The sequence below is a fragment of the Elephas maximus genome, chromosome 1, assembly GCF_024166365.1.
Source record: "Elephas maximus indicus isolate mEleMax1 chromosome 1, mEleMax1 primary haplotype, whole genome shotgun sequence".
NCBI lineage: Eukaryota > Metazoa > Chordata > Mammalia > Proboscidea > Elephantidae > Elephas > Elephas maximus.
In genome coordinates, this window is record NC_064819.1 from 224,213,172 (window position 1) to 224,227,008 (window position 13,837).

At 42.5% G+C, this 13,837-nt stretch overlaps 1 protein-coding gene across 13 annotated transcripts in view; it reads right to left on the reverse strand.

The window, feature by feature from the left end:
* Nucleotides 1-13,386, reverse strand: part of SYNE1 (spectrin repeat containing nuclear envelope protein 1) — a 558,323-nt gene extending 544,937 nt beyond the window's left edge. For 11 of the 13 annotated variants that reach the window (XM_049903961.1, XM_049903893.1, XM_049903931.1 and 8 more), the window contains exons 1-2: nt 12,916-13,386; nt 3,511-3,793 (exon numbers count right to left, since the gene is read on the reverse strand). In XM_049903961.1, the coding sequence (XP_049759918.1) occupies nt 3,511-3,577 (67 nt within the window). In that variant the 5' untranslated portion in view covers nt 3,578-3,793; nt 12,916-13,386. Of the gene's footprint in view, nt 1-3,510; nt 3,794-12,339; nt 12,512-12,687; nt 12,824-12,915 lie in introns of those variants that run through there. The other 2 variants (XM_049903857.1, XM_049903849.1) reach the window with 2 other exon arrangements.
* Between the last annotated feature and the right edge of the window lie 451 nt (nt 13,387-13,837).

Here is a 13,837-nt window from a genome sequence, read left to right on the forward strand (position 1 = left end):
TACTGCTGCTAACCTAAAGGTTGGCAGTTCAAATTCGCCAGGCACTCCTTGGAAATTCTATGGGGTAGTTCTACTCTGTCCTATAGGGTCACTATGAGTCGGAATAAACTCGATGGCAATGGGTTTGGTTTTTTTGGTTTTATAGCTTACTATGTTGAGAATAACAAATTGAAGAGGAATGACATCACATTCATCATCAAAAAGAGTTATCCTGGAATACAACCGTATTGGTGATAGGATAATATTCAAACACCTACAAGGAAGACCAGTTAATACGACTACTATTCAACTTTACACACCAACCACTAAGACCAAAGATGAAGAAATTGAAGATTTTACCAACTTCTGCAGTGTAAAATGTATCAAACATGAAATCAAGATGTACTAATAATTACTGGTGATTAGTATGTAAAAGTTGGAAACAAAGAAGAAGGATTGGTATTTGGAAAATATGGCCTTGGTGACAGACATGACACTGGAGACAACATGACAGAATTTTGCAAGACCAATGACTTCTTCATTGCAATACCTTTTCTCAACAACATAAATGGTGACTATATATGTAGACCTCACCAGATGGAATGCACAAGAATCAAATCAACTACATCTGTAGAAAGAGACAATGGGAAACTCAATATCATCAGTCAGAACAAGGCCAGGGGCCCACTGTGGAACAGACCATCAACTGCTCATATGCAAGTTCAAGTTGAAGCTGCAGAAAATTAGAGCAAGTCCACAAAAGCCAAAATATGATCTTGAGTATTGTTGTTGGTAGGTGCTGTCGAGTCAGTTCTGACTCATAGCAACTCTGCAGAACAGAATAGAACAGCTCATAGGGTTTCCAAGGAGCGGAAGGTGGATTTGAACTGTCGAACTTTTGGTTAGCAGCCTAACACTAACTATTAAACCACCAGGGCTCTGACCTTGAGTATATTTCAACTGAATTTAGAGACCATCTCAAGAATAGATTTGATGCATTGAACACTAATGACCAAAGACCAGACAAGTTATGGAATGACATCAAGGACATCATACACAAAGAAAGCAAAAGGTTGTTAAAAAGACAGGAACAAAAGAAAAAAACAAAATGGATATGAGAAGAGTAGAACAGCTAAAGTGACTCAAAGAAACAATGAAGTAAAAGGGCTAAACAGAAGATATCAAAGGGCAGCTCGAGAAGATAAAGTAAAATATAACGATATGTGCGAAGACCTGGAGTTAAAAAAACCAAAAGGGAAACAGGTAAACGTTTTTCTGGTACTCTCTGGTTTCAGCCAAAATCCGTCTGACATCAGCAGTGATATCCCTGATTCCAAATCCTCTTTGAATCCGGCTTGAACATCTGACAGTTCCCTATCGATGTACTGCTGCGACCTCTTTTGAATGATCTTCAGCAAAATTTTACTTGTGTGTGATATTATTGATGTTGTTCAATAATTTCTGCATTCTGTTGGATCACCTTTCTTTGGAATTGGGCAGAAATATGGATCTCTTCCAGTTGGTTGGCCAGGAAGCTGTTTTCCAAATTTCTTGAAATAGACAAGTGGGCACCTCCAGTGCTGCATCTGTTTGTTGAAACACCTCAATTGGTATTCTGTAAATTCCTGGAGCCTTGGTTTTTGCCACTCCCTTCAATACAGCTTGGATTTCTTCCTTCAGTAGCATCAGTTCTTGATCTTATATTACTTCCTGAAATGGTTAAATGTCAACCAATTCTTTCTGGTACAGTGACTCTCTGTATTCCTTCCATCTTCCTTTTCCCTGTAGAATCCTTCAATATCGCAACTGAAGGCTTGAATTTTTTTCCTCAGTTCTTTCGGCTTGAGAAATGCCAAGTGTGTTTTTCCCTTTTGGTTTTTTAACTCCAGGTCTTTGCACATGTCATTATAATATTTTACTTTATCTTCTTGAGCTGCCCTTTGAAATCTTCTGTGTTCCACTTCCCCAATAAAGATATGTAACTTAAATCTGAGATCCTTGGCACGGGGATCACCAATCAGAGAATTTTTCTGCCTGTGGAGGAGATTTACGCCCACGTAGTCAGTAAAGATTTGCAATTTGAGCTAACAAGGCTCTCTCCGGCATGATGAGTGGGATAGTTCAACAATAAGTATGAAATAAACACCAGTCCGCCCAAAGCATCACAATCAGCCCCAGGCGGACAAGCAATGAGTTGGGGTGACTGGACTACAGGAGCTCTTGGTCAGTGATGGCATCTGGTCAGAACGGAGAAACTCCAGTTCCAGTAATCTCTGGATTTTCTGCAGTGTTTAGTATGTTCTGGACCATCAACATCCAGATTTAACAGCTTAGTCTATATTTGGGAAGTCAAGAGTGTTTAATGGGAAATCACTCCTATGAACACCAAACCTATTGTAAGCAAAGAAAGGGAGGTTATGATTAATTTGATAGCTGTGGTGCAAAACCCAAATGATCACTTATTGAAGAAACTTAAATTTCAAGTTATAACATTATTTTTAAACTCTCTGGACCAAGGCTGGAGCCCTGGTGATGCAGTGGTTAAGAGCTTGGCTGCTAACCAAAAGGGCAGCAGTTTGAATCTACTGGCCACTCCTTGGAAACCCTATGGGGCAGTTCTACTCTGTCCTGTATGGTCACTATGAGTTGGAATCAACTAGACTGCAAAGGGTTTGTTTTTTTGGTTTGACCAGGGCTAGAGCACAACCCTCCTAAATTTGAATATTTTTATATCCTAAAAGCATATATTTTACCCCCAGATACCCTTTTAACTTAGTGTTGAAGCCACTTCCATAATTCATCCTTCAGACAAAGATTTGACAAGTCTGTGGGGCCAACAGTAACACAGGTGAGGAATACGCTTTATAGTTCAATCATGTATATGAGATTAAATGGGCACACCAGCCCAAAAGCAAAGACAAGAAGGCAGGAAGGGAGAGGAAAACTGAATAAACAGAAACAAGAAACCCAGGGTGGAGAAGGGGAGAGCGTTGACACATTGCGGGTTTGGCAGCCGATGTCACAGAACAATTTGTGTATTAATTAATGTGAAAGTAATTCCGCTCTGTGAACTTTCACCTAAAGCACAATTAAAAAAACAACAACATATATTTTAAAGTCTAGGAGAGTTAGCACTGGAATTATGACGAAGCAGTATTTCCGCATGTCTACAAAAAAAAAAAAAATTACAGGTGATAATTATTTTTAGGGTTCAAGAAATATACAAGCTTAAAGAAAATGGAGAATTAGGAATTCACCTGTGAGCTGCCATTACAGTCACCCTGTCAATTCTTTTAAGGAAATATAGTCTCTAATGCAGACGCATCACCAAAAAAAAAAAAAAAAGGCTTTAGCCTTGTGCTCTTTCTACGTAAAGAGGACATCATCTTAAGACAGCACGTACTGGTTTGAAAACCCTGGGATGACAGACATTTTGCCAGTCCTTGCTGTGGTTTCATAAAATTGAAGGAAAATGCAAGCAGATTTAAAGATTTCTGAGATCACCTGGTACTTGGCATTTCCATCCCTTACCTTGCAGTCTTTGCATCACATTGGCAATGTCCCGAGGGGACCGTGAGACTGTTCTGGAGGTTGCCATGGTCCCTCTGGTGACAGGAAACCAACACCAGAAGAATCTTCACCTGGGGCAGAGCAGGACTATCCTACTCTAGAAAACATACTTGAAATTTTCTAGATCTATCAGATGACAAATGAGCCCAGGCAATTGCAGCAGCCGGTGAGGACACAGCACTGCAGAAGGCTGAAGCAGTTCTTCTTTTTCTTTTAAGGTGGTGCTCTTAATGAACCAAAAGACCTGAAAAAGAAAAAGACATTTTTTTTTTTAATCTGCATAGGTCACCATCATGCTAAAAGGAGAACCACTTCTATTCTATTTGAATAGATGATCTATTATCAAGTGAAATGATGCGAAAACATTACGAACTACAAAAACCACAAAGGGCTATGCAAATATTAGGAATTCTTATAATAGTTGAGATAATAAATATATAAATGTGGCATATGTAATAAAGTTGGTTGCCAAATGATCACTGTTATTTCATGTTTTCAGTTTAAACTATAAACTTTCTCAAGGGATATATGAAAGTGAAAGTACTCCTGGTTACAAGACCGAGTTCTATTTCTCAACATTTGCAGGTTATTTTGATCTATTTGAGCTTGCTTTGCATGCATATTTTGCTCTGTTTTGCTGTACACTTTCCAGGAATGAGATCAAATCTTAGCACCTAATCACAATCTGAGGAAAAGAGGCCACATAAATGTAAAGCTATTTCCTTCCAAAAATCTGAGTTTCAAATATTCTAATTTTACAAGTCAAAATGCACTTGAATGAGCTTCTTTCCTCCCCATACACAAAGCCTCTAAAGTAAGTTATAGGGTGGGGTAGTGGTAGACGAAGCGGAGAGGAAATTTTCATTCTAATCCCTTCCTGAATTATCTCATTCTGTCACGTTTAATTGATCATTCTGGACTGGGGACGTGAAAAGAGGTAGGAGAATAGTTGATGAAATCTTGATGTTGAGAAATGGATTTTGAACAGGATTTCCTAACTCTGTTGAGCTAAGCTCTAGGGTAAGCTGAAAAGAAGGTCTTGCCAAGGAACAGGATAACTAGTGACAGAAAGAAGAGTGGGAAGGGTGGGAAATGCACTCAGAGAAAGAAACTTAGCCAAGGGGCCAAGTGAGGAGACCCGTGTGAGAATGAGGATTCACTACAATTCACACTGCATCTCTGGGTTATGATGACTAGGGCCAGAAAAAGGGATGGGATGGGGGGGTGGGGGAGAGGTAGGGTGGGAGCAGCAAAACCGTAAAGAAAGCACAGCACATACACATGGGATGGTCCATCTGATGGAGAGCTCACGTTCTCCAAACGAAAAGAAAACAAGAGGATTCTACGAGGGCTATGAAACAATTATATTATCACCTGAATGTATGATCCATAAAACAGTATTATTTATAAATTGTTGGTTAAGTAGTAGGATGTAGTCACAAATTAAAATCGATTTCAGAAAGGCATTATTAATACTAGTCTATACTGGTATCTGATCAGAATGAAGAATACACAACTGATAATACCTTGTTTAGACTACCCCCTAAAAAAGAAGGAGCAACACTGCGCACTGCTAGCAGCCCTGTGTATAAAATCCTCAAAAGCGTGTACAAGAAAGCGCTGTTTTGTGGTCACACAGCAAAGTAGGGGGCAATGGGGCAGTGAACAGCATTAGGTGGTAAAGGAATACAATATTTACTAGCAGTTTAAGCAAATACTTGGCATCTTCTAGTCTGGAGAGGCACCTCTCAGTGAGTGGCTCTCCATGGAGTTCTCAAAGAAGAAATAATCACTTCTGGCTAGGCTGTCAAGCTTAAAAACCTATAGTCCTGTTGGCACTGTGTACCCAGCTTATATTTCCTGGGGAAAAACCATTTCTCCTGCCGGCATACAAAAGCTACCTCAATTTCAGAGACTAATAGACAGTGAGAAGTGCCTGAGGGACCTTACCAATGGCTTATCTAAGTCATTAGAAACTTAGGTTCTGCAAATGTGAGAATATAGTTTTCCAAAATCTATTTATCAATCTATCCACCTACCTACCTACCTGTCTATCTATCCACCTACATTATCTATCTATCTATCTATCTGCATATACACTAAGTAGAGAGGAGGGAAGAAATTCACTTTAATTCAGCTACCCCATGCCAGACCCTGCTCCACACTGGTTCACAGGTGATTAAGACACACCCCCTACCTTCATTCAAGAAGTTTGGAAGTAAAAGGGACTTCAGTAAGTCACCGCGTCACAGATCATTGTGTCTCTACTTTCTTTCAGTTCACATTCATGTTGCCCAACAAATTAATCCTGAAATATCTGTTTTTTGGTGCCACATTAAACTTGGAATTTCTCTGCTTGTTTACAACTTCAGCCTATGTAGCCACTCCTCTGTCCACAACGTAACTAACACTTTCTGAGTGTCTGAGATTGATGCTGGGGTACCAAGAGGAATGTGACACTGGCCCTACTTTTGAGGAGCGGAGAGCATAGTGGAAGATATAGATATCAAAGAGACAATATAAAAATAGCATGGGTAGATACGAATCTAGAGATGGGGGATACAGAGAATGGGTGCTAACCAAACCGGGAGTTCTGGGAAAGGACATCCATCAGAGGCAGCTTACACCTGAGCACAGTCCTGGTAAACAGCTTAGTGTTAGCCAGGTAGAAATATGTGGTGGAAGCATTCTAGGCTGAATGAACTGCATGATCAAAGTCAAGGACATGAGAAACACCACGGTTTGTATGTGGAACTACCAACAGTTAGATGTTGAAGAGCTCTACCATGTTACTATCTGGAAGTGAGGCTGTAGAAGTAGGTGGTGGCTGGATGGTTGAAGGTCTGCATACTGTGCTCAGTAGCTTGGTCCTGATTCTCTTGTGGGCAAGAAGAAACACGGAAGAATTTTAAGCTTGGAGTGACAAGGTATAACTTAGATTATTGTTTCTATTGAAGCTCCAGTTTTTAAGGTCTATTTAAGGAGGAAAAAAACTGGAAGAATCAGGAAGAACAGGAAAGTGTCTACTGTTCTCAGAGCAGAAGAAGTTACCTCAGTGAGAGAATGAAATAGGACAGGGATAGCAGATTAGAGAGCAAAATCTGAGAAACCTTTAGGAGACAAAATTTGTAAGATCTGGTGATTAGTCAGGGGTGGTGGAATAAGTGGTGGGAGTCTCAGATGACCCTTGGATTCTGATTTGAGATTGCATGGGTCATGGTGCCATTAACTGAGTTCAGCAGTACAGGGGCTGTGCCAGTTTTACTTTTTAATACTCCTCCCTTCATACCCTCATATCCTAGCTGAACAATTTCTTCAATGCCCCAACCACAGTCCATACTCATCTCCACCATTCTTCCAGCAGTTTCTCACCCCTCTGTGGAACACTTTCAAGAAGGTGAACAACTCAATGTACCACTCAATACCTAGTGACCACGTCCCACTTGAAACCTTCCCCAGACATGCCAGCACGTATGTAGCATTATGGTCCCTCCAATCCTCCAGCACTAACAATTCATACTATGTTACTTACACTTTGTCTTGTGTTCTTTACCATCATGGGTCACATTTCACTCTAACTAGACTGGGAACATTTCTCAGGTCTAGAGACTATAACTCTTACTGCCTTGACATCCCACTCACTGACACCAAGTACATGCTAGACTCTCGACATATATTTTGTTTTATTCAACCAGGTTCATCATATTTTACCTCTCTGAGACAATCCCCCAGGAAACCTCTTCTTCTACACTGCAGAAGTTGATGCAATATCCTTCCTTTTTTAGGCCTAAAACATTTTGCGTCCACCAATCACATATACATGTATTTCCTGTTTTGTAAATTGCATTTTTCTTGCTTTTTAGTGATGCTTTAATTTGAATTAGTCATATGAATTGATGGGAATTTCATAATAAATAATAATAAGAGAAGCTAGAGAATCAAAAGAGTTCTAGACTCAGCTCTGTCTCAAGTAGTTGAGTGGGTTTTTGGTGCAGAGATCCTCAACCACCCTCTTTGGGAGGCAGCGTGATACAGGGGGAATGTACAACCTTTGAGCTAATGAAAGACCTAGAGCTAAACCTTAGTTCAGTCTCTTACTCTCCATGTGAACATAAAAAAAACGAACTTTTCCAGGACCTTGTTCTTTCATCTTTAAAATGAGGTGATTTTAGGCTACATTACTTTAATTTTATCCTGCTTAAATTAAATGTAAAAAGATAAATATGTGATGTTCCTAGCAGACTGTTTTGCATAGAGTAGGGATTCAACAAGTAACTGGTTTCCATCTTCCTTTCCTTGGCCTCAGTTCCTCTATCCATAATACAAGGGATGAGCCTAGAATCGAGGGATGCTATCAAGTATACTCTCCAATTCCAAAACTAACAGCAGCACAAGTGATGGCTAAAATGAATGCTGATACAAGGTCCTAAATTTAGTCCTTGAACTGACTAATCACACAGCAGCGGCCATAGCAATGTCCTGCTTGAGAACATGACCTGTAGAACCAGACCACCAGAGGATAGTCCGGCACCATCAGTGATCTCTCTATGCCCAGAGTAATTAAAGGAGTTTTCTCTAGTTGCAAGATGTGATAGGGGAAGGGGGGAATGAGGGGCACAGTTAGATATTAGGATAGAAAGGGAGATTAGGTAGACATTGACGGATTGTATACCAGTTAATAGTCCCTATGCCAACTCTTTTTATGCCAACTCTAATCTCTCCAAGGTAAGGAACTAACATGACAATGCAGATAAATACACCTACCAGTCGTTAGGTGTTGCAAATGTTTAACGTGCTTGGCTGTGAATCAAAAGGTTGGAAGTTCAAGTCCTCCCAGATGTGCCTCAAAAGAAAGGCCTAGCAATCTACTTCTGAGAAAACCAACTATTGAAAACCCTATAGAGCACAGTTCTACTCTGACACGTGTGGGGTCACCATGAGTTGGAGCTGACTTGACAGCAACTGGTTTTTAAATACCAAAAAAATCTGGTGCTGTTGAGTCGATTCCAACTCAGAGCAACTCTACGAGAATTGGCAAAGAATATTAAATATACTGTGGACTGCCAGAAGGATGAACAAATCTGTCTTACAAGAGATACAACAAGAATGTTCTATAGATGTGAGGATGATGTGAATCCGACTCACTCACTTTTTGGACCCATCATCAGGAAAAACCAACTGCTAGAAAAGGACATCATGCTTGATAAAGTACAGGTCAGAAAAGCCTCAGTGAGATAGACCGACATAATAGCCACCATGGACTCAAACATACCAACAATCACGAAGATGGCACAGGACTGGGTAATGTTTCATTCTGTTCTACTTAGGTCACTATGATTCTAAGCTGACTGAATGGCAACTAACAACCACCACCACCACCATGCCTAGGAGAGAGGTAAGATTCATGTATTTATTATTTCATGTAGCAAATATATATTGAGCAACTATGGTAAGGGACAATGTTACTGAGTAAATAGCAGGGAACAAGACACACAAGTTGTCATAGAGTTTATATACCAAAGGAGGGGATGAATACTGGATGATGTTACAGTAAAGTACAGTGACTATTTGATGCGGAAGTTCAGGGTCTGTCGGAGCAAATAGAGTACCCAATCCATAACCGTCAGCTGCATTTATTGTAGGCTGCAAAGGGAATTTAAACTCTGCAATTTGGGATTCTCTTGGTTAAGTGATGGTACTCTTCTCAGCACCAACACCTGTGAAAAGCCCAGCAGTGAATCATCACAACTCATCTTCCCCAGTCCCTAAGCAGCACGGACAACCGCAGTTTCTGGTTTGTGCCACTAAAAGGAAGGCAATTGAACAGGTACTTCTGCTGTTGTTATTAGGTGCTGTCGAATCGATTTCGACTCAGCAACTACAACACGAAACACCGCCCTGTTCTGCACCATCCACACAATGGTTGTTATGCTCGAGCCCATTGTTGCAGCCACTGTGTCAATCCATCTCGCTGAGGGTCTTCCTCTTTTTTGCTGACCTTCTACTTTACCAAGCATGATGCCCTTCTCCAGGGACTGGTTCCTCCTGATAACATGTCCAAAGTATGTGAAATGAAGTCTTACCATCCTCACTTCTAATGAGCTTTCTGGCTGTACTTCTTCCGAGGCAAATTTGTTTGTTCTTTTGGCCGTCCATGGTATATTCAATATGCTTCACCAACACCATAGTTCAAAGGCATCGATTTTACTAGGCCACTAAAACGTATCTTAAAACACTGCGACTAAATGTTTAGGTGTTACGAAACTACCACAGAAAATTCCAAATGCTGCAACGATCAGAGACATCGTGGCTTGTTTCTGATTGAAAAAGATGAACTGAGACCATAAACATGTTAACAGATTCATAGAAGTATGAAGTACAGTATTACTCAATTAAATGTCTAAAAATGTACAATAGCACAAATAGTGAAACCTACTATGAAACAAAAATTTGAAAAGCTGACGATCAACTTTCAACCCCATTCTATCCAAGTCAGCTAAGTGTCTGATTTAAAACGTAATTATCATTTCACTCCTTAGTAATGGTAATAATTAATAAATACTAAGATGACTAAAAGGTCAGGAAGAAGGACATCTTTGAATGAATACAAACACGCTATGAATGTGTGCAGAGGATCTCGGTGAATGGCACTGTGAATTCCTCACTATTATAAACTATACAGGGTAACAAAGAAGACTGTGTCATTTCTATGGGAGAACAAGAATATGAACAAGTAATCAAAAGACAAAATACACAGCTGACCAGCGTGAAACGTATTAAGAGTCACAATTCAATTGGGGGGGGCGATAGGCCTAGAGCATAAATTGTACCTAAAGATATCTGCTACCTTCTTTCCATATTTTGTTAAAGTGTGTATTGCACCTGTTGACAAACATTAGTTGGAACAGACACGAGGAAGTACCAGGAGGACCTTTAAGAGGAGGAGTAATGCAGAGTTCCCATGGCGGAGTCTATGACCTGTCAGTTTCGGTCTACAAGGTGTGGCTTATAATAGCTCTAGCCAGAGCCCAGAAAACGCCACCGACCTTGCGCAGCCATGGGTTTCTTACATTCGGTTTCAGTTGAACCTCATTTCGGTTCCAAGAAGCTGTGTCTGCTGCCTTGTTCTCAGGGTGTAGGCCCCGGTGTACCACTCTGCACATTTAACACAAGCAGCTCTTGAAAAATTGCAAATGGTACAGTTACTACCTTTTCCTAACCCCCAGCCCTTGCAGGAAGGAATTACGTGAAAAGAAATATGGGGACAGCGAAAACAGAAGTAAACCAGTTTGTGAAAAAGCATTGGTTAAGACAGATAAAAACGAGGATGGCATGTAATAGCTGGGAAAATATTTTCAAAGATTGGCAATATTATTATCTGGGTCAGTCTGAAGATTTATTTATTTTTATCTCCAGCATGAAACATATTCAGTTAGCATCGATTCAGCACATTTTGTTCTCAGTTGGCCACAAAAAAATGAACGGATTAAAGAACACAAGAAAAAATGACTATGTACTTCCTATACTGTCCTGGTGCTCCTAGAACTTTTTATCCATACTGTCAATCTTTTGCATCATAAGGAACAGAAAACCTTTCAAAGAACAAGCCTCATGAGTCATGTCTGAATCAGCACTTTATGCAGAGGTAAGTCATCTTAATAACCATTGCTTAATAGAAAACCATTCAGACTTTCTCTCGCACATATCTGCTTTCTGTGTACAAACGGTTTCTGTCAGCTAGTGGCTCCAAGAAGAAGACAAAAATTGGTACGCATTAAGAAGAGAAAAATAACTTATTTTCAACTTTCCTAAGGTTCACAGAAAAATTTCAGATACATACACATCTTCCATTCCAAACTGAAAAGCTCAGAAATGAACATTCCAGGATGCTAAGGCCAGTTTCCCATCTGAGATTTCTCTCTGGGCTGAACCTGATTCTATTTATGGAAGGGAGCCGGAACTTCCAGCATCTGAACGCTGTTATCCCAGCCAGCACGCTGAACACCGCTTCCCAAGGGGCTCCCCTTCCTTCGTGGCCGATAGCTGCCTTCAACTGCACTCTTCTCCCCTTTGCGATGCACCTGCCTGCGGTGAGCCACCATTTCACCGAACTCCTCCGCCAGCCAGGCAAAATCTCCGTCTGAGAGATGTGTCTTTGGAGAGGAGATGAAAGTTATCTTGCCCTCTAGTGTAGACCCTGACGGGAAGCAGTTACACCATGACAGCGCAGTGGAGTCTGACGGCCCAGCCTCTGCAGAGGCTTCCAGCCCTGGGCTTTGCCACCCATCTCCCCTCCTCCAGCCATTCCGAAAATAGTCGGGGGTGGGAGTGGAGGAAGGCAGGCTCCTTCGATTTTCAGTGCCCAAAGGAAAAAAAAAAAAATTTTTTTTTTCTTTTTTTACATCTTCCATCTGATAGTAGCAACAGTAGCGACCATCACAATAAGAACGAGGGTGGCCGCCTTTGCTCTGCATCATTGGAGCTCAGGGGACGTGCCACCAGCGAAAATGACAACTCACGAGAGGGAGATATTAATAGGGGTATTTACGTGCACTATGCAACGAGAACGTTCCCCAGCCTCCTAAGCTCCTTATCCAGGAACCTCACACGTACACACACCACCACCATCACCACAGGGCGCTCTCCCTCCCACCAAGGGCGCAGAACCTCAGCTTGCAAGTGCAAACTTGCCGACAATTTCTCTGCAATGTGTGCGTCCTCCCCCGACCCACCTACCCACTCTGTCCGCTTTCTTTCTCTCTTTCTGTCTTTTTCTCTCCCCTTCTTTACCTTCTTTCTCTTTCTCAGGCTTGCCCAGATTCCAAGCAGAGACGCTAGGGACAAACCCGGCCGGCTGGCCCTGCCCCGGTTCCCGGGGATGCTGAGGTCTTGGCTCTGTCCCCGCGCTCGCTCTGGGCGCTCAGGCGCCGTGTGCAGGGCTGGCTGCAGGAGGCCGGCCGCCCTAGTGACAGAGCACAACAAGCCGGGCCCGCACCGGCACCGGCGCGCTCGCCCTGGCGCGGGCACCCGCGCCCCGCTGTGCCCCGCGGCCCTCCCTCCCTCCAGCCATCGGGGCCTCCTCCCGGCCGCAAATGTGGGGTGAAGGCCTCCCCTGCCTCCCCGCCCCCCGCAGCTAACCTTCCCCTGGACTGGGAAGATCCCAGCGGACAGTCACCCCTGGTCAGGGTCGCAGTCCGCCTGCTGACCTCGCCACACCCCCTCCGCCGGGATGCACTAGTCCCTGGAAGCTGGGGGGGCGGGGACCAGTAAGCGCCCTCGCAGGGTCCCCAATCTCTTCGCCGTGCACTGCCTCTCTGCTCCCCCTGCGGTGCGTCTCAGCAGCCGCAAAGTCGTTCTGTGACTCACCCTCTGGGCGAGCCTTTCCGGGGGTCGGGGCGGGAAAAAAGGTGCTGGAGCCCTGGGACCTGCTGCCTCCGGCTCCTGGATGAGGTGAGCTGCACCAGCCGCGAACTTTTGCCTCCGGTTTCCACTGGCCAGAGCCTGAGCAGAGCCTATCTTGAAAGGCTGGGGAGGTTCCCTGAAGGTCCAAGGAAGGAAGTGATGCTGCTGCTCTGTGAGGACATTCCGCCAGCTTCTTTTCAATCAAGTTTCGAGAAGATCCTAACAGCTGTGGCTGTGGAGATCAGCAGCAAATAATTTAATTTTAGGGAGATCGGTATGGCATTGGAGTTTTTCCCCGATTGTTGTTTATCCAGCTTGCATTTCTGAAGAAGGCACTTGACAACTTTATGTTATTTGTTCCTGAGTATTGATTTAAGACAATGCAGTGGAACCACTTCTAGATTCTTCAGAGGCGCTGTACGTGCAGCACTTTGAGAGCCACTGGAGTCTTTTATCAAAATTCCTTCTGATGATGGTGTTGCCTAGTAGCATTGGAGACTTTATTTTGTTGTGGTTTTCAGGTTTCCAGGCAAAGTCAAACATAGTCGCTCTTCTCTAACAATGAAGCTGAAGTCCAGCGAAGATTATTGCAGCTCCAACCATTGCAACTATGTTGCAAGTATCTTAAAAATAATCACACCCTCGAATTTTCAATCTGAGCAAAACAATTTTGTATTCTCTAAATTGGCTGAGTGGAAGGACCAGCCTTGGGCAAAATTATAATGTGGATGAAGTTTCTTCTTGCCCTTGACCTTCCTTCACCTGCCTCCAGCACTCCCACTATTTAGCTCTCCATTTTCATCAAATTCCCTTCCTTCTCATTTCCATCAAAATAATATCTGAAATGAACAAAGTGAACCAATCTGCTGTGTTACCTTTCCGTGAT